We start from the raw sequence: 26,243 nt of genomic DNA on the forward strand, positions 1-26,243 counted from the left end.
TCCAGTACCACCTCTACACCCCAGCCCTCCAGTAGCAGCTCCCCGCACTAGGCTTCCTGTGCGTGTCCTCGGCCAAATACCACCAGTGCCAGCACCACGCATCAGGCCTTCAGTGCGCCTCGCCTGTTCAGCGCAGCCAGCGCTTTCTCCCTCTCCTACGCTGTCGGAGTCTCCCATCTGTTCAGCGGTTCTAGAGCCTTCCTCCTCTACAGCGCTGTTGGAGTCTCCTGTCTGTTCAGCGCAGCCAGCGCTTTCTCCCTCTCCTGCGCTGTCGGAGTCTCCCGTCTATTCAGCGGTTCTAGAGCCTTCCTCCTCTACAGCGCTGCCGGAGCCTCCTGTCTGTATACAGCAGCCTGAGCTGCTAGTCTGCATGGAGCAGCTAGTCTGCATGGAGCAGCCAGAGCTGTCAGTTTGCATAGAGCAGCCTGAGCTGCTAGTCTGCATGGAGCAGCTAGTCTGCATGGAGCAGCCAGATCTGCCAGTCAGCCAGACTCTTCCAGATCTGCCAGTCAGCCAGACTCTTCCAGTCAGCCAGACTCTTCCAGTCAGCCAGACTCTTCCAGATCTGCCAGTCGACCAGACTCTTCCAGATCTGCCAGTCAGCCAGACTCTTCCAGTCAGCCAGACTCTTCCAGTCAGCCAGACTCTTCCAGATCTGCCAGTCGACCAGACTCTTCCAGATCTGCCAGTCGACCAGACTCTTCCAGATCTGCCAGTCGACCAGACTCTTCCAGATCTGCCAGTCGACCAGACTCTTCCAGATCTGCCAGTCAACCAGACTCTTCCAGATCTGCCAGTCAACCAGACCCTTCCAGATCTGCCAGTCAACCAGACTCTTCCAGATCTGCTAGTCAGCCAGGATCCGCCAGTAAACCAGGATCTGCCAGATCTGCCAGTCAGCCAGGATCCGCCAGTCAGCCAGGATCCGCCAGTCAGCCAGGATCCGCCAGTCAGCCAGGATCTGCCAGATCTGCTAGTTGGCCAGGATCCTCCAGTCAGCCAGGATCTGCCAGATCTGCTAGTCAGCCAGGATCCTCCAGTCAGCCAGGATCTGCCAGATCTGCCTGTCAGCCAGGATCCGCCAGTCAGCCAGGATCTGCCAGATCTGCTAGTCAGCCAGGATCCGCCAGTAGGCCAGGATCCGCCAGTCAGCCAGGATCTGCCAGTCGGCCAGGATCTGCCAGTCAGCCAGGATCCGCCAGTCAGCCAGGATCTGCCGGATTCAACTTCCTGGCTGGGCTTCATCTCAGTACTGGGCTTTTTTTCAGTACTGGGCTGCCTCTCAGTGCTGGGCTTTCTCTCAGTGCTGAGCTGCCCCACAGTCCTGGGCTGCCCCTCTGTCCCGAGCTGTCCCTCAGTCCCGAGCTGTCCCTCAGTCCCGAGCTGCCTCAGTCCCGAGCTGCCCCTCAGTCACGAGCTGCTCCTCTATTATGTAGGGTTCTGGGTGAGGACTATTCGGCCATGGTCGGCGGTTAGGGTGGATTATCCATGGACGCGAAGGGGAGGAACAATGACAATTATGAAGTGGGGTCCACGTCCGGAGCCGGAACCGCCACCATGGATAGACGCCCACCCGGACCCTCACAATGGTTTTGAGGTGCGTTCGGGAGTCCGCACCTTAGGGGGGGGGGGTTCTGTCACGCCTTGGTCTTAGTATTTTGTGTTTTAGTTTATTAGTTAGTCAGACCAGGGTGTGACATGGGGTTATTATGTATTGTATTTTGTATTGGGGTTTGTAGTGTTTGGGATTGTAGTTGATTAGGGGTGTGTGTGTGTGTTAATTAGGTTGGCTGCCTGAGGCGGTTCTCAATCAGAGTCAGGTGCTTCTCGTTGTCGCTGATTGGGAACCGTATTTAGGTAGCCTGTTTTCGCCTTGCATTTCGTGGGTGATTGTTCCTGTCTCTGTGTAGTTTGCACCAGTCAGGCTGTATTAGGTTTCGTTCTGTTTGTTGTTTTTTTGTATTTATTTAGTTATTCGTGTTAGTTCGTTCGTTTTTTATCTTCTCTAAATAAACATGAGTAACTTATACGCTGCATTTCGGTCCGACTCTCCTTCAATAACAAAAGAACGCCGTTACATGAACAGAGCCTTTTTCTTATTGAACAGAGCCATTTTCTTATTGAACAGAGCCATTTTATTATTGAACAGAGCCATTTTATTATTGAACAGAGCCTTTTTCTTATTTTAACAGAGCCATTTTATTATTGAATAGAGACATTTTATTATTAAACAGCAATTTTATTATTGAACCTAGCCTTTTTCTTATTGAACAGAGCCATTTTCTTATTGAACAGAGCCTTTTTCCTATTGAACAGAGCCATTTTATTATTGAATAGAGACATTTTATTATTAAACAGCAATTTTATTATTGAACCTAGCCATTTTATTATTGAACAGAGCCATTTTCTTATTGAATAGAGCCATTTTATTATTGAATAGGGACATTTTATTATTAAACAGCAATTTTATTATTGAACCTAGCCTTTTTTGAACAGATTTTTCTTAGTAAACAGAGCCTTTTATTATTGAATCTTTTATTAAACATTTTATTATTGAACAGAGCCATTTTTATTGAATAGAGCTTATTGAATAGGGACATTTTATTATTAAACAGCAATTTTATTATTGAACCATTTTCTTATTGAACAGAGCCATTTTCTTATTGAACAGAGCCTTTTTCCTATTGAACAGAGCCATTTTATTATTGAATAGAGACATTTTATTATTAAACAGCAATTTTATTATTGAACCTAGCCATTTTATTATTGAACAGAGCCATTTTATTATTGAACAGAGCCATTTTCTTATTGAATAGAGACATTTTATTATTGAACAGAGCCATTTTCTTATTGAACAGAGACTTTTTCATATTGAACAGAGCCATTTTCTTATTGAACAGAGACTTTTTCATATTGAACAGAGCCATTTTCTTATTGAACAGAGCCTTTTTCATATTGAACAGAGCCATATTTTATTGAACAGAGCCTATCAGTGGGGGTTTCCATCTTCTACTTCTATCTGCATGGCGGAAGGTGCATTTCTGAGTTATAATATTCAGTTTCATGCTGCCTCTGGGAACAGAAATGTCCTTCGTCTTAATGCTACTCACACTGTAATGGAAATATGAATTATATAGACAAGCATACATATGGCCTATTAGCGAAAAAATGAAATGGTATCCATCCTTCTAGTAGCTTTATAATGTTGAAGCGTTATGGTAGGATATAGTTTAAGAACATTTTACCTGAAAAGACAAACCTACCTAAAAAGATGTTCCACAAGGCTCTATTCCTACCCCAGTCTAATTTATACATCTCTCTCTCCCTTTCCAAGGTGAGCCTGAATCTGACTGATATTGTGGTTAACGGCTCCTAAATGACCCGGATCGTTTAATATTTAAAGTATCAAGCAGGGCCTCCTGTGTATCTGGTGCTAAATCTTTCATCAGACCTCTCATCTACGGAAACAGAATGAGCCAGCAGAGACTAGGGCTAATTACAGGCATATATAAAACCTCAGCTCTGTATCCCTCCTTAACCTGATCTCTCTGGATCTCTCTGGATCTCTCTGTATCTCTCTCTCTGTCTATCTATCTCTCTGTCTCTCTGTCTATCTCTCTGTCAATCTCTCTGTATCTCTCTCTCTCTGTCTATCTATCTCTCTGGCTGTCTCTCTGTCTCTTTCTCTCTCTCTCTCTCTCTCTCTCTCTCTCACTACACTACACTGGTATGTGGACACCTGCTCGTCAAACGTCTCATTCCAAAATCATGGGCATTGATATGGAGTTGGTCCCCCCTTTGTTGCTATAACAGCCTCCACTCTTCTGGGAAGGCTTTCCACTAGCTGATGGAACATTGCTGCGTGGACTTGCTTCCATTCAGTCACAAGAGCATTAGTGAGGTCGGGCACTGATGTTGGGCGATTAGGCCTGGCTCGCAGTTGGCGTTCCAATTCATCCCAAAGGTGTTTGATCAAATTTCAAATTTTATTTGTCACATACACATGGTTAGCAGATGTTAACGCGAGTGTAGCGAAATGCTTGTGCTTCTAGTTCCGACAGTGCAGTAATATCTAGCAAGTAATCTAACAAATTCACAACAACTACCTAAAACACACAAATGAAAAGGGATGGAATAAGAATATGTACATATAAATATATGGATGAGCGATGGTGTAACGGATTTCCTCCTCTTCATCTGAGGAGGAGTAATGATCGGACCAAAGCGCAGCGTGGTAAGTGTTCATGATGATATTTAATTAAAACTCAGAACACTAAACAATAAATGACAAACACTCACACAGAAACAAACACCCAAGAAACACAGGTGGAAAAAAGGCTACCTAAGCATGATTCCCAATCAGAGACAACTAACGACACCTGCCTCTGATTGAGAACCATACTAGGTCGAACACAGAAACCAAACATAGAAAAACAAACAGACTGCCCACCCCAACTCATGCCCTGAACATATAAACAAAGACAAAACAAAGGAACTAAGGTCAGAACGTGACAGTACCCCCCCCCCCCAAAGGTGCGGATTCCGGCCTCAAAACCTGAACCTATAGGGGAGGGTCTGGGTCTGGGAGACTGTCCGCGGTGGTGGCTCTGGCGCGGGACGTGGACCCCACTTCACCACAGTTTTTGTCCGCCTCCAAAACCGCCCCCGTGGCCTCTTACGTGCGGCGACCTTCGCCTGCCGACCTCCGACTGTGGACCCATGGGTCCCGAATGGACAGGAGACTCCGGCACTGCCGGACAGACTCCGGCAGCTCCAGATTGAAGGGCAATTCTGGCATCGCCTAGCTGACTGACGGATCTGGCAGCTTCTGGCTGACTGACGGCTTTGCCGGCTCCTGGCTGGCTGGCGGCTCTGGCGGCTCCTGGCTGATTGGCGGATCAGGACAGATAGGAGACTCTGGCGGCTCAGGACAGACGGCAGATTCTGGTGGCTCAGGACAGACGGGAAACTCTGATGGCGCTGGGCAGGAGGAAGGCTATGGGAGCGCTGGACAGGCGGGAGCACCTGTAGGGAGAAGACGGAGAGACAGCCTGGTGCGGGGGGCTGCCACCGGAGGGCTGGTGCGTGGAGGTGGCACCGGATAGACCGGAGTTCTGGAGTTCTTGAGCACCGAGCCTGCCCATCCTTACCTGGTTGAATGCTCCCGTAGCCAGGCCAGTGTGGCAAGGTGGAATGGGCTGGGTTGTGCTGGCGAACCGGGGACACCATGCGTAAGGCTGGTGCAATGTTTGCCGGCCTGAGAAGAGCACTGGAGACCGTAGAGCCGGCTTCATGGCACCTGGCTCGATGCCCACTCTAGCCCGGCCAATACAAGGAGCTGGAATGTATCGCACCGGGCTATGCACACGCACCGGAGACACTGTGCGCTTCAACACGGTGCCTGCCCAGTCCCTCTCGCTCTCCAGTAAGCACGGGGAGTTGGCTCAGGTCTCCTACCGGACTTAGCCACACTCCCCGTGTGCCCCCCAATACATTTTTGGGGCTGGCTCTCGGGCTTCCAGCCGCGCTGCCGCGCTGCCTCCTCATTCCGGCGCCTCTCCGCTTTCCCTGCCTCCAGCTCTGCTGTAGGGCGCCGATATTCCCCTGCTTGTGCCCAGGGTACCTTGCCGTCCAAAATCTCCTCCCAAGTCCAAGGAGTCTTGTATTTTCGGCTGGCCCTTACCACGCTGCTTGGTCCTCTTGTGGTGGGTGTTTCTGTAATGGATTTCTTCATCTGAGGAGGAGTATATATGAACTGAAATATAGGTTGTGTTTACAATGGTGTTTTTTCTTCACTGGTTACCCTTTTCTTGTGGCAACAGGTGACACATCTTGTTGCTCCGATGGCAAACTGTGGTATTTCACCCAATAGATATGGGACTTTATCAAAAGTGGATTTGTTTTCAAATTCTTTGTGGATCTGTGTAATCTGAGGGAAATATGTGTCTCTAATATGGTCATACATTGGGCAGGAGGTTAGGAAGTACAGCTCAGTTTCCATCGCATTTTGTGGGCAGTGAGCACATAGCCTGTCTTCTCTTGAGAGCCATGTCTGCCTACGGCGACCTTTCTCAATAGCAAGGCTATGCTCACTGAGTCTGTACATAGTCAAAGCTTTCCTTTATTTGGGGTCAGTCATAGTGGTCAGGTATTCTGTCACTGTGTACTCTCTGTTTAGGGCCAAATTCTTTCCAATGTGTCAAGTAATTATCTTTTTGTTTTCTCATGATTTGTTTGGGTATAATTGTGTTGCTGTCCTGGAGCTCTGTTGGGTCTGTTTGTGTTTGTGAACAGAGCCCCAGGACCAGCTTGCTTAGGGGACTCTTGGCTTTGTTATGGAAGATTTGGGAATCGCTTCCTGTGAGGTGGTTGTAGAATTTAACGCCTCTTTTCTGGATTTTGATAATTTGCGGGTATCGGCCTAATTCTGCTCTGCATGCATTATTTGGTGTTCTACGTTGAGGACATTTTTGCAGAATTCTGCATGCAGAGCCATTCTGTGAATTCCTGGTTGGTGAGCAGGACCCAAGACCACACAACCATAAAGCAATGGGTTTTATAACTGATTCAAGTATTTTTTGCCAGATCCTAATTGGTATGTCATTGACTACAGCTCAGCATTCAACACCATAGTGACCTCAAAGCTCATCAATAAGCTAAGGACCCTGGGACTAAACACCTCCCTCTGCAGCTGGATTCTGGACTTCCTGACTGGCCGCGCCCGGGTGATAAGGGTAGGCAACAACACATCCGCCACGCTGATCCTCAACACAGGGGCCCCTCAGGGGTGCGTGCTCAGTCACCTCCTGTAATCCCAGTTCACTCATGACTGCACAGCCAGGTACGATTCCAACACCATCATTAAGTTTGCCGACGACACAACAGTGGTAGGTAGGCCTGATCACCGACAACGATTAGACAGCCTATAGGGAGGTCAGAGACTAGGGCTGGGTGGTGCCAGAATAACAACCTCTCCCTCAACTTAACCAAAACTAAGGAGATGATTGTGGACTACAGGTAAAGGAGGACCGAGCACGCCCCCATTCTCATCTACGGGGCTGTAGTGGAACAGGTTGAGAGCTTCAAGTTCCTTGGTGTCCACATCAACAACAAACTAACATGGTCCTAGCACATCAAGATGGCCGTGAAGAGGATCATCACTGGGCCGAGTTCCCTGTCACCCAGGACAACTATACCAGGCGGTGTCAGAGGAAGGCCCTAAAAATTGTGAAAGACTCCAGCCACCCTAGTCATAGACAATTCTCTCTGTTACCGCACGGCAAGCGGTACCCGGATCGCCAAGTCTAGGTCCAAGAGGCTTCTAAACAGCTTCTACCCCTAAGCCATAAGACTCCTGAACATCTAATCAAATGGCTACCCAGGCTATTTGCATTGTCCCCCCCCCTTCTACACCACTGCCACTATTTGTTGTTATCATCTATGCATAGTCACTTTAATAACTCTACCTACATGTACATATTACCTCAATTACTCTGTACGAGTAACTCCACATTGACTCTGTGCCCCCGCACACTGACTCTGCACCAGTACCCCCCTCCCCATTGACTCTGTACCGGTACCCCTGTATATAGCCTCCACATTGATTCTGTACCGGTACCCCTGTATATAGCCTCCACATTGACTCTGTACCGGTACCCCCTGTATATAGCCTCCACACTGACTCTGCACCAGTACCCCCCCTGTATATAGCCTCCACACTGACTCTGCACCAGTACCCCCCTGTATATAGCCTCCACATTGACTCTGCACAAGTACCCCCCCTGTATATAGCTTCCACACTGACTCTGTACCGGTACCCCTGTATATAGCCTCCACATTGACTCTGTATCGGTACCCCCCATGTATATAGCCTCCACATTGACTCTGTATCAGTACCCCCCATGTATATAGCCTTCACATTGACTCTGTACCAGTACCCCCCTGTATATAGCCTCCACATTGACTCTGCAGCAGTACCCCCCTGTATATAGCCTTCACATTGACTCTGCACCAGTACCCCCCTGTATATAGCCTCTCTATTGTTATTTTACTGCTGCTCTTTAATTACTTGTTACTTTTGTTATTGTTATTCATTTTTTTTTAAACTGCATTGTTGGTTAAGGGCTTGTCAGTAAGCATTTCACTGTAAGTTGTTGTTGTGTTCGGGGCATGTGACTAATAACATTGGATTTGATTTTATGTAGAATTTTATGTTCTTTTTGATGACATAGAAGTCGATTCTTGCGTTGTCTCTCAGCTCGTTCACACCTTTGTAGAAGTTACCTGTGGTGCTGATGTTTAGGCCGAGGTATGTATCGTTTTTTTGTGTGGAATAGTGTTTAGATGGAATTTGTATTTGTGGTCCTGGCAACTGGACCTTTTTTGAACACCATTATCTTTCATCTTACTGAGATTTACAGAATCTGTGCAGAATTCCCAAGTGTTGCTTTAGGCCGTCCTTGGTTGGGGACAGAAGCACCAGATCATCAGCAAACAGTAGAAATTTGACTTCAGATTCTAGTAGGGTGAGGCCGGGTGCTGCAGACTGTTCTAGTGCCCTCACCAATTCGTTGATATACAGTGTGCATTCAGACCCTTGGCTTTTTCGACATTTTGTTACATTACAGCCTTTCTCTAAAATGTATTAAATTGTTTATTTTTCAATCTGCACACATTACATCCTAATGACAAAGCAAAAATAGGTTTTTCGACATTTTTGCAAATGTATAAAAAATAAAACCTGAAATGTCACATTTCTGTAAGTATTCAGACGCTTTCCTCAGTACTTTGTTGAAGCACCTTTGGCAGCGATTACCTCCTCCAGTCTTCTTGGGTATCACGTTACAGGCACACCTGTATTTGGGGTGTTTTCCCCATTCCCATTCAATTGGACCTCATGGCTTGGTTTTTTCTCTGATATGCACTGTTGACTATGGGACCATACATATAGACACGTGAACCTTTCCAAATCATGTCCATTAATTTGGATTGACCACAGGTGGACTCCAATCAAGTTGTAGAAACATCTCAAAGGATGATCAATGGAAACAGAATTCAACTGAGCTACATTTATTTAGAATATCATAGGATTCTGTTTTCATATTTCTGTTTTCTATGTTTATTACACAGCTACAATTTCTAAAAATCTGTTTTCTATTTGTCATTATGGGGTATTGTGATGTCATTAAGGGGTATTGTACTTCCGGCGCCGACAGAGATGGCCGCCTCGCTTCGCGTTCCTAGGAAACTATGCAGTGTTTTGTTTTTTTACGTGTTATTTCTTACATTAGTACCCCAGGTCATCTTAGTTTTCATTACATACAGTCGAGAAGAACTACTGTATATAAGATCAGCGTCAACTCACCATCAGTACGACCAAGAATATGTTTTTCGCGACGCGGATCCTGTGTTCTGCCTTTCAAACAGGACAACGGAATGGATCGCATGCAGCGACCCAAAAAAATGACTCCGAAAAAGAGGGAAACGAGGCGGTCTTCTGGTCAGACTCCGGAGACGGGCACACCGTGCACCACTCCCTAGCATTCTTCTTGCCAATGTCCAGTCTCTTGACAACAAGGTTGATGAAATCCGAGCAAGGGTAGCATTCCAGAGGGACATCAGAGACTGTAACGTTTTGTGCTTCACGGAAACATGGATCACTGGAGAGACGCTATCCGACAGAAACAAACACCTTTCTGGTAAGAAGAGGGGTTGGGGTGTATGCCTTATGGCTAACGAGGCATGTTGCGATGAAAGAAACATACAGGAACTCAAATCCTTCTGTTCACCTGATTTAGAATTCCTCACAATCAAATGTAGACCGCATTATCTACCAAGAGAATTCTCTTCGATTATAATCACAGCCGTATATATCCCCCCCCCCCAAGCAGACACATCGATGGCTCTGAAAGAACTTTATTTAACTCTTTGCAAACTGGAAACCATTTATCCGGAGGCTGCATTCATTGTTGCTGGGGATTTTAACAAGGCTAATCTGAAAACAAGACTCCCTAAATTTTATCAGCATATCGATTGCGCAACCAGGGGTGGAAAAACCTTGGATCGCTGTTACTCTAACTTCCGCGACGCATATAAGGCCCTGCCCCGCACCCCTTTCGGAAAAGCTGACCACGACTCCATTTTGCTGATACCTGCCTACAGACAAAAACTAAAACAAGAAGCTCCCACGCTGAGGTCTGTCCAACGCTGGTCCGACCAAGCTGACTCCACACTCCAAGACTGCTTCCATCACGTGGACTGGGACATGTTTCGTATTGCGTCCGATAACAACATTGACGAATACGCTGATTCGGTGTGCGAGTTCGTTAGAACGTGCGTTGAAGATGTTGTTCCCATAGCAACGATTAAAACATTCCCTAACCAGAAACCGTGGATTGATGGCAGCTTTCGCGTGAAACTGAAAGCGCGAACCACTGCTTTTAATCAGGGCAAGGTGTCTGGAAACATGACTGAATACAAACAGTGCAGCTATTCCCTCCGTAAGGCTATCAAACAAGCTAAGCGTCAGTACAGAGACAAAGTAGAATCTCAATTCAACGGCTCAGACACAAGAGGCATGTGGCAGGGTCTACAGTCAATCATGGACTACAGGAAGAAATCCAGCCCAGTCACGGACCAGGATGTCTTGCTCCCAGGCAGACTAAATAACTTTTTTGCCCGCTTTGAGGACAATACAGTGCCACTGACACGGCCTGCAACGGAAACATGCGGTCTCTCCTTCACTGCAGCCGAGGTGAGTAAAACATTTAAACGTGTTAACCCTCGCAAGGCTGCAGGCCCAGACGGCATCCCCAGCCGCGCCCTCAGAGCATGCGCAGACCAGCTGGCTGGTGTGTTTACGGACATATTCAATCAATCCCTATACCAGTCTGCTGTTCCCACATGCTTCAAGAGGGCCACCATTGATCTTGTTCCCAAGAAAGCTAAGGTAACTGAGCTAAACGACTACCGCCCCGTAGCACTCACTTCCGTCATCATGAAGTGCTTTGAGAGACTAGTCAAGGACCATATCACCTCCACCCTACCTGACACCCTAGACCCACTCCAATTTGCTTACCGCCCAAATAGGTCCACAGACGATGCAATCTCAACCACACTGCACACTGCCCTAACCCATCTGGACAAGAGGAATACCTATGTGAGAATGCTGTTCATCGACTACAGCTCGGCATTCAACACCATAGTACCCTCCAAGCTCGTCATCAAGCTCGAGACCCTGGGTCTCGACCCAGCCCTGTGCAACTGGGTACTGGACTTCCTGACGGGCCGCCCCCAGGTGGTGAGGGTAGGTAACAACATCTCCTCCCCGCTGATCCTCAACACTGGGGCCCCACAAGGGTGCGTTCTGAGCCCTCTCCTGTACTCCCTGTTCACCCACAACTGCGTGGCCACGCACGCCTCCAACTCAATCATCAAGTTTGCGGACGACACAACAGTGGTAGGCTTGATTACCAACAACGACGAGACGGCCTACAGGGAGGAGGTGAGGGCCCTCGGAGTGTGGTGTCAGGAAAATAACCTCACACTCAACGTCAACAAAACTAAGGAGATGATTGTGGACTTCAGGAAACAGCAGAGGGAACACCCCCCTATCCACATCGATAGAACAGTAGTGGAGAGAGTAGCACGTTTTAAGTTCCTCGGCATACACATCACAGACAAACTGAATTGGTCCACTCACACAGACAGCATCGTGAAGAAGGCGCAGCAGCGCCTCTTCAACCTCAGGAGGCTGAAGAAATTCGGCTTGTCACCAAAAGCACTCACAAACTTCTACAGATGCACAATCGAGAGCATCCTGGCGGGCTGTATCACCGCCTGGTACGGCAACTGCTCCGCCCTCAACCGTTAGGCTCTCCAGAGGGTAGTGAGGTCTGCACAACGCATCACCGGGGGCAAACTACCTGCCCTCCAGGACACCTACACCACCCGATGTTACAGGAAGGCCATAAAGATCATCAAGGACACCAACCACCCGAGCCACTGCCTGTTCACCCCGCTATCATCCAGAAAACGAGGTCAGTACAGGTGCATCAAAGCTGGGACCGAGAGACTGAAAAACAGCTTCTATCTCAAGGCCATCAGACTGTTAAACAGCCACCACTAACATTGAGTGGGTGCTGCCAACACACTGACACTGACTCAACTCCAGCCACTTTAATAATGGGAATTGATGGGAAATGACGTAAATATATCACTAGCCACTTTAAACAATGCTACCTTATATAATGTTACTTACCCTACATTATTCATCTCATATGCATACGTATATACTGTACTCTATATCATCGACTGCATCCTTATGTAATACATGTATCACTAGCCACTTTAACTATGCCACTTTGTTTACATACTCATCTCATATGTATATACTGTACTCGATACCATCTACTGTATCTTGCCTATGCTGCTCTGTACCATCACTCATTCATATATCCTTATGTACATATTCTTTATCCCCTTACACTGTGTATAAGACAGTAGTTTAGGAATTGTTAGTTAGATTACTTGTTGGTAATTACTGCATTGTTGGAACTAGAAGCACAAGCATTTCGCTACACTCGCATTAACATCTGCTAACCATGTGTATGTGACAAATAAAATTTGATTTGATTTGATGTCATTATGGGGTATTGTGATGTCATTATGGGGTATTGTGTGTAGATTGCTTAGGGCACATTTTTTTACATTTATTTTAGAATTTTAGATTTTGCTGTGATCTGATAGGGGTGTCAGTGGACTGTGAACGCTCTTAGAGACTCTGGGCTGAGGTCAGTGATAAAGTAGTCTACAGTACAACTGCCAAGAGATGAGCTATAGGTGTAATTACCGTAGGAGTTCCCTCGAAGCCTACCAACCATGTAAATACCCAGCGCGCGACAGAGCTGCAGGAGTTGTGACCCGTTTTTGTTGGTTATGTTGTCATAGTTGTGCCTTGGGGTGCATACGGGGGAGGGAATGCTGTCACCTCCAGGCAGGTGTTTGTCCCCCTGTGTGCTGAGGGTGTCAGGTTCTTGTCCAGTTCTGGCATTTAGGTCGCCACAGACTAGGACTAGTCTCTGGGCCTGGAAATGATTGATTTCCTGGAGGGAGAAGTTGTCTCTCTCTCTCTCTGTCCCTCTCTCTCTCTCTGTCCCTCCTTCTCTCTCACTCTCTCTCTCTCTCTCTCTCTCTCTCTCTCTCTCTCTGTGTCCCTCTCTCTCTCTCTCTCTCTCTCTCTCTCCTCCCTCTCTGTCCCCCTCTCTCTCTCTCTCTCTCTCTCTCTGTCCCTCTCTCTCTCTCTCCCTCCTCTCTCGCTCTCTCTCTCTCTCTCTCTCTCTCTCTCACTCTGTCCCTCTCTCTCTCTCTGTCCCTCCTTCTCTCTCTCTCTCTCTCTCTCTCTCTCTCTCTCTCTCTCTCTCTCTCTCTGTCCCTCTCTCTCTCTGTCCCTCCTTCTCTCTCACTCTCTCTCTCTGTGTGTCCCTCTCTCTCTCTCTCCTCCCTCTCTGTCCCCCTCTCTCTCTCTCTCTCTCTCTCTCTCTGTCCCTCCTTCTCTCTCACTCTCTCTCTCTCTCTCTCTCTGTGTCCCTCTCTCTCTCTCTGTCCTCCCTCTCTGTCCCCCTCTCTCTCTCTCTCTCTCTCTCTCTCTCTCTCTCTCTCTCTCTCTCTCTCTGTCCCTCTCTCTCTCTCTGTCCCTCTCTCCCTCTCCCTCTCTCGCTCTCGCTTTCTCTCTCTCAAGGTGTCTGCCAGCCTGTGACAGCAGCCAGCTACACCATCAGATAACAGATAGATAACAGATAGATAGGGAGGGGTGGAACAAGTCATTATTCTACCCATAGAGATATATAGAAGGTAAACTATTTTATATGTTCTACGGACAGTTACAGGTACACTCTTTTATATGGTCTATAGGTTCTATAACCCTAATGGGTAAGGTTAGGATACACAGAGGTTCTATAACCCTAATGGGTAAGGTTAGGATACAGGGAGATCCATAACCCCAAATGGTTATGATACAGGGAGGTTCTAAAACCCTAGTGGGTAAGGTTAGGATACAGGGAGATTCTATAACCCTAATGGGTAAGGTTAGGATACAGGGAGATTCTATAACCCTAGTGGGTAAGGTTAGGATACAGGGAGATTCTATAACCCTAGTGGGTAAGGTTAGGATACATGGAGATTCTATAACCCTAGTGGGTAAGGTTAGGATACAGGGAGATTCTATAACCCTAATGGGTAAGGTTAGGATACAGGGAGATTCTATAACCCTAGTGGGTAAGGTTAGGATACAGGGAGATTCTATATCCCTAGTGGGTAAGCTTAGGATACAGGGATATTCTATAACCCTAATGGGTAAGGTTATGATACAGCGAGATTCTATAACCCTAATGGGTAAGGTTATGATACAGCGCGATTCTATAACCCTAATGGGTAAGGTTATGATACAGCGAGATTCTATAACCCTAATGGGTATGGTTAAGATACAGGGAGGCTCTATAACCCTAATGGGTAAGGTTAGGATACAGGGAGATTCTATAACCCTAATGGGTAAGGTTAGGATACAGGGAGATTCTATAACCCTAATGGGTATGGTTATGATACAGGGAGGCTCTATAACCCTAATGGGTAAGGTTAATATACAGGGAGGTTAAACTGACACCAGATCGGTGTGTACGGGCAATGTCTACCCGAAGTTGCCGTGTGTGACCTTTGCCCTCTCTCTCTCTGTTCCCAGAATGCAGCAGTAATTGCCAGCGCTGTGTGGCAGACCTCCAGACGGGCATGGGCAGTGTGTGTCTGTGGTGTAAGATTGCTAGGACCCTGTTGCTGGGAGACCACTGTGTCACCCACTGTCCCCAAGGTCACTACCCCTGGCATGGAGCCTGTAAGAGTACGTTTTGTCACACACACACACACACACACACACACACACACACACACACACACACACACACACACACACACACACACACACACACACACACACACACACACACACACACACACACACGTTGTTTTTGCTCTCCAAGTGGGGTCCAAAGCTTTTATTCCTTTCCCAAATCCTATTTTCCCTAAACCCAAACCCTAAAACTAAACCCAACCCTAACCTCTAACGTCTAATCTCTTACCCCGAACCCCAAACCTAACCCCAAAGCCTAAAATTAAACCCAACCTTAACCTCTAATCTCTTACCCCTAACCCCAAACCTAACCCCTAAGCCTAAAACTAAACCCAACCCTAACCTCTAACCCCTAAACCCAAAACTAACCCTAACACTAAACACAACCCTAACCTCTGACCCCTACCTGTTGCCACAAAAACCATTCTAAATACAATATTTATGTTGATTTATTTTCAGTTTTGTTCTTTAGTTATTTCCACATCGTTAAAACACTGTAAATAGACATATTATGACATTTGAAATGTCTCTCTTCCTTTCTGTTTACCTTTCAGGGACAGAGAGGGAGGGAGAAAGAGGGGGGTAGAGAGAGAGTATGAGGGAAAGAGATGGAGCGATGGAGAGAGTAAGAGAGGTGGAGACAGAGAGAGAAGTGGAGGGAGAGGGAGGGAGAGATGGAGGGAGGGAGAGAAAGAGAGGTGGAAGATGACAGAGAGAGAGAGAGAGAGAGAGGGGTGAGAGAGAGAGATAAGGAGAGAGAAAGAGAAAGAGAGAGAGAGAGAGAGAGAGAGAGAGAGAGAGACTTATTTTCCTTGATCTGTTTTTATGATGTTCTGTGTGTAGGATATTTGTCTCAGGGTGACAAGCAGTTTCTAAAACACAATGTCTTATTTACCACAGAACAAAGGCCACTGTTGTGTGAGAACATCTGTTAACAAGGGAAGGTCTTGTCAGAAGAGATGACAGATTGTTTTAGTGTTGCCAGATACATACACCAAAGACAATAGTGTAGGTGGAGAGAAACAAATATAAAGCGTTTTGATAATGTCTTTCTCCCTTGTATTGATTCAAGCGATAATTTTATTTTCTTCACGTCGATTGTGATTCAACTGACACATTATTCATCTTATTATCACGTAATTGTTAGCCTGGGGAGGAGGTCTTCTACATTTTCCCTTGACCTTAAGAAATTATTAGATTTTTATATGCATTTAATTGTGCTTTAAATCTCTCAAAAAGCACAAAATATTACACATTTGTCTGCATGGTTTAATTATATTGATTATGGAAGTGAAATCATGTCTTGCGTAGTCTGGGGATAAACTGTTTTGTTGTTGATATTGTTCATACAGTTGTATTCCTGTTTTATCTCCCAGGATGCCATGTTTCCTGCGAGGGTTGCAGTGGGGAGTGGCCTCTGTCTTGTACTTCCTGTCCCACCCCCAGCGTTCTACTGACCTCAGGGCTCTGTGGCCCCGCCTGCCCCTTGGGTTACTATGCCGACCGAGACAGACGCTGCAGAGGTACGCCGTACACCTAGACTCTACAGAACTGTAGACTACATTTACCAGGCTATCATTGTTTATCGCCCCAATGTCTGCTGGGATTTTTTGAACCCTCTCTTTATCTCCTGACATTGTGTCATTATGCAGCCTGTGACGGCCAGTGTCTGTCCTGTGAGCTGGGCGGCGTGTGTACGTCGTGCCGTGACCCGGGAAAGGTTCTGCTGTTTGGAGAGTGCCGGTATGACAGCTGTGCTATCCAGTACTACCTCAACACCACCACGCGCACCTGCAGAGGTACACACACGCACACACACACACGCACACACACACGCCCCTACGATACAGAGAACCGTGGAGAGTGCCGGTATGACAGCTGTGCTATCCAGTACTACCTCAACACCACCACGCGCACCTGCAGAGGTACACACACACACACACACACGCCCCTACGATACAGAGAACCGTGGAGAGTGCCGGTATGACAGCTGTGCTATCCAGTACTACCTCAACACCACCACGCGCACCTGCAGAGGTACACACACGCACACACACACGCCCCTACGATACAGAGAACCGTGGAGAGAGGTGTGTGTGTGTGTGTAACAACGGCTTGCTATCATCTCAGCAGCCAGTCAGTCAATAGAACTGTTTATCACCCCAGCTAGCTAGTACCACTCTACTCTGCACGGCGTTGCATTCTGGGAAAATCCCCCTGAATCCTGGGTGAACCTAGAGATTTAGGCGAGGTAGCAGAGACTGTGCAGCGTTGCATTCTGGGAAAATCCCCCTGAATCCTGGGTGAACCTAGAGATTTAGGCGAGGTAGCAAAGACTGTGCAGCGTTGCATTCTGGGAAAATCAGCATTAGGCTAATGCCTGTTGTTGTTAGAGCTGTTGATGTTTGCTGCTCTGCCAGTCTTCCTGAGCAGGTAATGGGATAATCAAATCAAATTTTATTTGTCACATGCTTCATAAAAAAAGACTTAACTCTGAAATTATTTATTGCGGTCTTATGGCTGTTCAGGGTCCCGTTGGTTCCAGACCGCTCGCCATACAGTCTTATGGTTTGGGGGGTAGTAGCTGTTCAGGGACCCGTTGGTTCCAGACCGCTCGCCATACAGTCTTATGGCTTGGGGGGTAGAAGCTGTTCAGGGACCTGTTGGTTCCAGACCGCTCGCCATACAGTCTTATGGCTTGGGGGGTAGAAGCTGTTCAGGGACCTGTTGGTTCCAGACCGCTCGCCATACAGTCTTATGGCTTGGGGGGTAGAAGCTGTTCAGGGACCTGTTGGTTCCAGACCGCTTGCCATACAGTCTTATGGCTTGGGGGGTAGTAGCTGTTAAGGGACCTGTTGGTTCCAGACCGCTCGCCATACAGTCTTATGGCTTGGGGGGTAGAAGCTGTTCAGGGACCTGTTGGTTCCCGACCGCTCGCCATACAGTCTTATGGCTTGGGGGGTAGAAGCTGTTCAGGGATCTGTTGGTTCCAGACTTGGTGCATCAGTAATGCTTGCTGTGCGGTAACAGAGAGAACAGTCTATGACTTGGGTGGTTGGACTCTTTGACAATTGTTAGGGCTCTGACACCGCCTGGTATAGAGTTCTTGGAAGGGAGCTTGGTCCCAGTGATGTACTGGACCTCTGTATACAGCCTTATGGTTGGATGCCGAGTAGTTGTCATACCAGGTGATGCAGCCAGTCAAGATGCTCTCATGCCAAATCTTTTCAGCCTCTTGATGAGGGGAAAGAGGGATCGTTGGTTCGTGCCCTCTTCAGGACTGTGTTGGTGTGTGTGACCATGATAGGTCCTTAGTGATGTGAACACCGAGGGACTGTTGGTTCTCAACCCGCTCCAGTACAGCTGGTCGATGTGTTTTCTTATAGTCCTTACTGCAGCCCCGTTGATGTGAATGGAGGCGTGAATGGGGGGAGGGGGGTGAATGGGGGTGTGAATGGGTGGACGTGGATGGAGGTGTGAATGGGGGTGTGAATGGAAGCGTGAATGGGGTTGTGAATGGAGGTGTGAATGGGGTGTGAATGGAGGCGTGAATGGAGGGACGTGAATGGGGTTGTGAATGGGGAACGTGAATGGGGGTGTGAATGGGTTTATGAATTGAGGTGTGAATGGGGGGGTGAATGGGGTGTGAATGTTCGTGTGAATGGGGGGCTGAATGGAGGCGTGAATGGGGGGACGTGAATGGGGTGTGAATGGGTGGACGTGGATGGAGGTGTGAATGGGTTTATGAATTGAGGTGTGAATGGGGGTGAATGGGGTGTGAATGGTCGATGTGAATGGGGGTGTGAATGGAGGTGTGAATGGGGGTGTGAAATGGGTGGTGAATGGAGGTGTGAATGGGGTGTGAATGGGGTGTGATGGAGGGATGTGAATGGGGGGGGTGTGAATGGAGGCTGTGAATGGGGGGATGAATTGAGGGTGAATGGGGTGTGAATGGAGGTGTGAATGGGGGTGTGAATGGGGGTGAATGGGGGGGTGTGAATGGAGGTGTGAATGGAGGTGTGAATGGAATGGAATGGGGTGTGAATGGAGGTGTGAATGTGAATGGGGGTGTGAATGTGAATGGGGGATGAATGGAGGCGTGAATGGGGGACGTGAATGGAGGTGTGAATGGGGGTGTGAATGGGGGGTGAATGGAGTTGTGAATGGGGGTGTGAATGGAGGTGTGAATGGAGGCGTGAATGGGGGTGTGAATGGAGGCGTGAATGGAGGGACGTGAATGGAGGTGTGAATGGGGTGTGAATGGAGGGACGTGAATTGAGGTGTGAATGGGGGTGTGAATAGGGGTGTGAATGGGGGTGTGAATGGGGGTGTGAATCGAGGTGTGAATGGAGGTGTGAATGGGGTGCTCCTTTGTGTTGCTGACGTTGGGCGAGAGGTTGTTGTCTTGGCAACACTGCCAGGTCTTTGACCTCCTCCCTATAGGCTGTCTCGTCGTCGTCGGTGATCAGGTGATCTACCACTGTCATGTCGTCAACAAACTTAATGATGGTGTGGGAGTTGTGCCTGGCCTTGCAGTCTTGGGTGAACAGGGAGTACAGGAGAAGACCAATCAGCGTGGCAGATGTGTTTTGCCCCTGAGTGGCCCCGTCATGTTGATCCAGTTGCAGAATTAGGATCAGGGTGTTATGCTTAGTGATGAGCTTGGATAACGCTGCAGATGTGTGTTTTGCCTACCCTGTGTAACCTGGGAGCGGCCCTAGTCATGATAGTCTAGTGGTGTTATATCTAGTGATCCAGTTGCAGATATCTAGGTGTTATATCAGGTGTTATATCTAGTGGTGTTATAGGTGATGGTGTTATATCTAGTGGTGTTATATCGTGATAGGTGATGGTGTTATATCTTGGTGTTATATCTAGTGATGAGCTTGGTGTTATAGGTGATGGTGTTACTAGTGGTGTTGTGGTGTTATATCTAGTGGTGTTATAGGTGATGGTGTTATATCTAGTAGTCCTAGTGATATCAGGATTCTCAGTGGTGTTATATCTAGTGGTGTTATAGGTGTTGTTATATCCTCTAGTGGTGTTATATCGTCTATAGGTGATGGAATCTAGTGGTGTTATATCTAGTGGTGTTATAGGTGATGGTGTTATATCTAGTGGTGTTATAGGTGTGGTGTTATATCTACTAGTGGTTTTATAGGTGATGGTGTTATATCTGTGGATCTGAATCTAGTGGTGTTATAGGTGATGGTGTTATATCTAGTGGTGTTATAGGTGATGGTGTTATATCTAGTGGTGTTATAGGTGATGGTGTTATATCTAGTGTGTTATAGGTGATGGTGTTATATCTAGTGGTGTTATATCTAGTGGTGTTATATCTAGTGGTGTTATATCTAGGTGTTATATCTAGTGGTGTTATATCTAGTGGTGTTATATCTAGTGGTGTTATATCTAGTGGTGTTATATCTAGTGGTGTTATAGGTGATGGTGTTATATCTAGTGGTGTTATAGGTGATGGTGTTATATCTAGTGGTGTTATATCTAGTGGTGTTATATCTAGTGGTGTTATATCTAGTGGTGTTATAGGTGATGGTGTTATATCTAGTGGTGTTATATCTAGTGGTGTTATAGGTGATGGTGTTATATCTAGTGGTGTTATATCTAGTGATAGGTGATGGTGTTATATCCTGGTGGTGTTATATCTAGTGGTGTTATATGTGGTGTTATAGGTGTTATATCTAGTGGTGTTATATCTAGGGTGGGTGTTATATCTAGTGGTGTTATAGGTGATGGTGTTATATCTAGTGGTGTTATAGGTGATGGTGTTATATCTAGTGGTGTTATAGGTGATGGTGTTATATCTAGTGGTGTTATATCTAGTGGTTTTATAGGTGATGGTGTTATATCTAGTGGTGTTATATCTAGTGGTGTTATATCTAGTGGTGTTATATCTAGTGGTGTTATATCTAGTGGTGTTATATCTAGTGGTGTTATATCTAGTGGTGTTATATCTAGTGGTGTTATATCTAGTGGTGTTATAGGTGATGGTGTTATATCTAGTGGTGTTATAGGTGATGGTGTTATATCTAGTGGTGTTATATCTAATGGTGTTATATCTAGTGGTGTTATAGGTGATGGTGTTATATCTAGTGGTGTTATATCTAATGGTGTTATATCTAGTGGTGTTATATCTAGTGGTGTTATAGGTCTAGTGGTGTTATATCTAGTGGTGTTATATCTAGTGGTGTTATAGGTCTAGTGGTGTTATAGGTGATGGTGTTATATCTAGTGGTTTATATATCTAGGTGTTATAGGTGATGGTGTTATATCTAGTGGTGTTATAGGTGATGGTGTTATATCTAGTGGTGTTATATCTAGTGGTTTTATAGGTGATGGTGTTATATCTAGTGGTGTTATATCTAGTGGTGTTATAGGTGATGGTGTTATATCTAGTGGTGTTATATCTAGTGGTGTTATATCTAGGTGATGGTGTTATATCTAGTGGTGTTATATCTATGGTGTTATATGATGGTGTTATATCTAGTGGTGTTATAGGTGATGGTGTTATATCTAGTGGTGTTATATCTAGTGGTGGTTATATATATCTAGTGGTGTGTTATATCTAGGTGTTATATCTAGTGGTGTTATATCTAGTGGTGTTATAGGTGATGGTGTTATATCTAGTGGTGTTATAGGTGATGGTGTTATATCTAGTGGTGTTATAGGTGTGGTGTTATATCTAGTGGTGTTATATCTAGTGGTGTTTATAGGTGATATCTAGTGGTGTTATATCTAGTGGTGTTATGTTATATCTAGTGGTGTTATATCTAGTGGTGTTATCTAGTGGTGTTATAGGTGATGGTGTTATATCTAGTGGTGTTATAGGTGATGGTGTTATATCTAGTGGTGTTATAGGTGATGGTGTTATATCTAGTGGTGTTATATCTAGTGGTGTTATATCTAGTGGTGTTATAGGTGATGGTGTTATATCTAGTGGTGTTATATGTGATGGTGTTATATCTAGTGGTGTTATATCTAGTGGTGTTATATCTAGTGGTGTTATAGGTGATGGTGTTATATCTAGTGGTGTTATATCTAGTGGTGTTATAGGTGATGGTGTTATATCTAGTGGTGTTATAGGTGATGGTGTTATATCTAGTGGTGTTATATCTAGTGGTTTTATATGGTGATATCTAGGTGTTATATCTAGTGGTGTTATATCTAGTGGTGTTATATCTAGTGGTGTTATAGGTGATGGTGTTATATCTAGTGGTGTTATAGTTATATCTAGTGGTGTTATAGGTGATGTGGTGTTATATCTAGTGGTGTTATATCTAGGTGATATCTAGTTGTTATATCTAGTGGTGTTATATGATGGTGTTATATCTAGTGGTGTTATAGACTAGAGTGTTCAAAACATTATCTAGGAACACCTTCCTAATATGGTGTTATGATATGTCACCCTAGTGGTGTTATAGGTGATGGTGTTATATCTAGTGGTGTTATAGGTGATGGTGTTATATCTAGTGGTGTTATATCTAGTGGTTTTATAGGTGATGGTGTTATATCTAGTGGTGTTATATCTAGTGGTGTTATATCTAATGGTGTTATATCTAGTGGTGTTATAGGTGATGTTGTTATATCTAGTGGTGTTATATCTAGAATAGCCTCAATCTAATGATGTTGTTATAGGTGATGCGTTACTACACAGGGTGTTATAGCTGGCCAAAACATGTTGACACCCTCCAAATCTTCCCACGGGTTGTGGCCCATGTTGACTCCAAATCTTCCCACGGTTGTGTCAAGTTTGCCTGGATGTTCTTTGGGTGGTGGACCACTCTAGATACACACGGGAAACTGTTGGGTGCGAAAAACCCAGCAGTGTTGCAGTTCTTGACACAATCCGGTGTGCCTGGCACCTACTACCCTACCCCATTCAAAGGCACCTACTACCCTACCCCATTCAAAGGCACCTACTACCCTACCCCATTCAAAGGCACCTACTACCCTACCCCATTCAAAGGCACCTACTACCATAACCTGTTCAAAGGCACCTACTACCATACCCTGTTCAAAGGCACCTACTACCATACCCTGTTCAAAGGCACCTACTACCATACCCTGTTCAAAGGCACCTACTACCATACCCTGTTCAAAGACACCTACTACCATACCCTGTTCAAAGACACCGACTACCATACCCTGTTCAAAGGCACCTACTACCATACCCTGTTGCCAGACCCTGTTCAAAGGCACCTACTACCATACCCTGTTCAAAGGCACCGACTAACATACCCTGTTCAAAGACACCAACTACCATACCCTGTTCAAAGACACCTACTACCATACCCTGTTCAAAGACACCTACTACCATACCCTGTTCAAAGACACCTACTACCATACCCTGTTCAAAGGCACCTACTACCATACCCTGTTACCAGACCCTGTTCAATGGCACCTCCTACCATACCCTGTTCAAAGACACCTACTACCATACCCTGTTCAAAGGCACCTACTACCATACCCTGTTCAAAGACACCTACTACCATACCCTGTTCAAAGACACCTACTACCATACCCTGTTCAAAGGCACCTACTACCATACCCTGTTGCCAGACCCTGTTCAAAGGCACCTACTACCATACCCTGTTCAAAGGCACCGACTAACATACCCTGTTCAAAGACACCAACTACCATACCCTGTTCAATGGCACCTCCTACCATACCTTGTTCAAAGGCACCTACTACCATACCCTGTTCAAAGACACCTACTACCATACCCTGTTACCAGACCCTGTTCAAAGGCACCGACTACCATACCCTGTTCAAAGGCACCGACTAACATACCCTTTTCAAAGACACCGACTACCATACCCTGTTCAAAGACACCGACTACCATACCCTGTTCAAAGGCACCGACTACCATACCCTGTTCAAAGACACCGACTACCATACCCTGTTACCATACCCTGTTCAAAGACACCTACTACCATGCCCTGTTCAAAGGCACCTACTACCATGCCCTGTTCAAAGCCACCTACCACCATACCCTGTTCAAAGGCACCTCCTACCATGCCCTCTTACATCTTTAGCCCATTCACCCTCTCTCTGAATGGCACACGTACACAATCCATGTCTCAATTGTCTCGGGGCTTAAAAATCCTTCTGTTCCTCTGCTCCTGTTCATCTGATTGATGGTGTTCTGATTAATGCTGTGGGTTGTGAGATGTGGTCACCTGACTGACGAAGGCTTTGTTGTTGTGCTATCAGAACAGACATTCATAGTTAATGTATAGTGTTTCTCAGGAGTCAGGAGGACAGTGAATGAGAGACACACTTCCTCTGATTCACTCTGCCCATCTCAGACTCTACATCACTGTCTCCTACTCTCTCATTTCGTCTGTCTGCCTCTCTGTCTTTCTGTCTCTGTCACTCTCTCTCTATTTCTGTCTCTCTCTGTCTCTTTCTGTCTCTCTCTCTCTCTCTCTCTCTCTCTCTCTCTCTCTCTCTCTCTCTCTCCCTCTTCCAGAGTGTGATTCTCTCTCTCCATCCTTCCAGAGTGTGATTCTCTCCCTCCCTCCCTCCTTCCATAGTGTGATTATCTCTCTCCCTCCCTCCTTCCATAGTGTGATTCTCTCTCTCCCTCCCTCCTTCCAGAGTGTGATTCTCTCTCCCTCCCTCCTTCCAGAGTGTGATTCTCTCTCCCTCCCTCCTTCCGGAGTGTGATTCTCTCTCCCTCCCTCCTTCCAGAGTGTGATTCTCTCTCTCCCTCCCTCTTCCAGAGTGTGATTATCTCTCTCCCTCCCTCCTTCCAGAGTGTGATTCTCTCTCTCCCTCCCTCCTTCCAGAGTGTGATTCTCTCTCTTTCCCTCCCTCCTTCCAGAGTGTGATTCTCTCTCTCCCTCCCTCCCAGAGTGTGATTCTCTCTCTCCCTCCCTCTTCCAGAGTGTGATTATCTCTCTCCCTCCCTCCTTCCAGAGTGTGATTCTCTCTCTCCCTCCCTCTTCCAGAGTGTGATTCTCTCTCTCCCTCCCTCCTTCCAGAGTGTGATTCTCTCTCCCTCCTCCTCCAGAGTGTGATTCTCTCTCTCCCTCCCTCCCAGAGTGTGATTCTCTCTCTCCCTCCCTCCTTCCAGAGTGTGATTCTCTCTCTCCTCCCTCCCAGAGTGTGATTCTCTCTCTCCCTCCCTCCTTCCAGAGTGTGATTCTCTCTCTCTCCCTCCCTCCTTCCAGAGTGTGATTCTCTCCCTCCCTCCTTCTTCCGGTGTGATTCTCTCTCTCCCTCCCTCCTTCCAGAGTGTGATTCTCTCTCTCCCTCCCCTCCCTCCTTCCAGAGTGTGATTCTCTCTCTCCCTCCCTCCTTCCAGAGTGTGATTCTCTCTCTCCCCCCTCCTTCCAGAGTGTGATTCTCTCTCTCCCTCCCTCCTTCCAGAGTGTGATTCTCTCTCTCCCTCCTTCCAGAGTGTGATTCTCTTCCCCTCCTTCCAGAGTGTGATTCTCTCTCTCCCTCCCTCCTTCCAGAGTGTGATTCTCTCTCTCCCTCCCTCCTTCCAGAGTGTGATTCTCTCTCTCCTCCCTCCTTCCAGAGTGTGATTCTCTCTCTCCCTCCCTCCTTCCAGAGTGTGATTCTCTCTCTCCCTCCCTCCTTCCAGAGTGTGATTCTCTCTCTCACCCTCCTTCCAGAGTGTGATTCTCTCTCTCCCTCCCTCCTTCCAGAGTGTGATTCTCTCTCTCCCTCCTTCCAGAGTGTGATTCTCTCTCTCTCTCCCTCCTTCCAGAGTGTGATTCTCTCTCTCTCTCCCTCCTTCCAGAGTGTGATTCTCTCTCTCCCTCCCTCCCAGAGTGTGATTCTCTCTCTCCCTCCCTCCTTCCAGAGTGTGATTCTCTCTCTCCCTCCCTCCCAGAGTGTGATTCTCTCTCTCCCTCCCTCCTTCCAGAGTGTGATTCTCTCTCTCTCCCTCCTTCCAGAGTGTGATTCTCTCTCTCCCTCCCTCCCAGAGTGTGATTCTCTCTCTCCCTCCCTCCTTCCAGAGTGTGATTCTCTCTCTCCCTCCCTCCTTCCAGAGTGTGATTCTCTCTCTCCCTCCCTCCTTCCAGAGTGTGATTCTCTCTCTCTCCCCCCCTCCTTCCAGAGTGTGATTCTCTCCCTCCCTCCTTCCAGAGTGTGATTCTCTCTCTCCCTCCCTCCTTCCAGAGTGTGATTCTCTCTCTCCCCTTCCAGAGTGTGATTCTCCTTCCTTCCAGAGTGTGATTCTCTCTCTCCCTCCCTCCTTCCAGAGTGTGATTCTCTCTCTCCCTCCCTCCTTCCAGAGTGTGATTCTCTCTCTCCCTCCCTCCTTCCAGAGTGTGATTCTCTCTCTCCCTCCCTCCTTCCAGAGTGTGAT

At 46.8% G+C, this 26,243-nt stretch overlaps 1 protein-coding gene across 1 annotated transcript in view; it reads left to right on the forward strand.

Annotated features, from left to right (window-relative positions):
- Positions 1-26,243, forward strand: part of LOC135510729 (extracellular matrix organizing protein FRAS1-like) — a 408,168-nt gene that overhangs the window by 229,019 nt on the left and 152,906 nt on the right. The window contains 3 exon segments of the mRNA XM_064931929.1: positions 14,735-14,890; positions 16,276-16,422; positions 16,552-16,698. Coding sequence (XP_064788001.1) covers positions 14,735-14,890; positions 16,276-16,422; positions 16,552-16,698 — 450 coding nt within the window.

Source organism: Oncorhynchus masou, chromosome 1, assembly GCF_036934945.1.
Source record: "Oncorhynchus masou masou isolate Uvic2021 chromosome 1, UVic_Omas_1.1, whole genome shotgun sequence".
In the NCBI taxonomy this organism is placed as follows: Eukaryota; Metazoa; Chordata; class Actinopteri; order Salmoniformes; family Salmonidae; genus Oncorhynchus; species Oncorhynchus masou.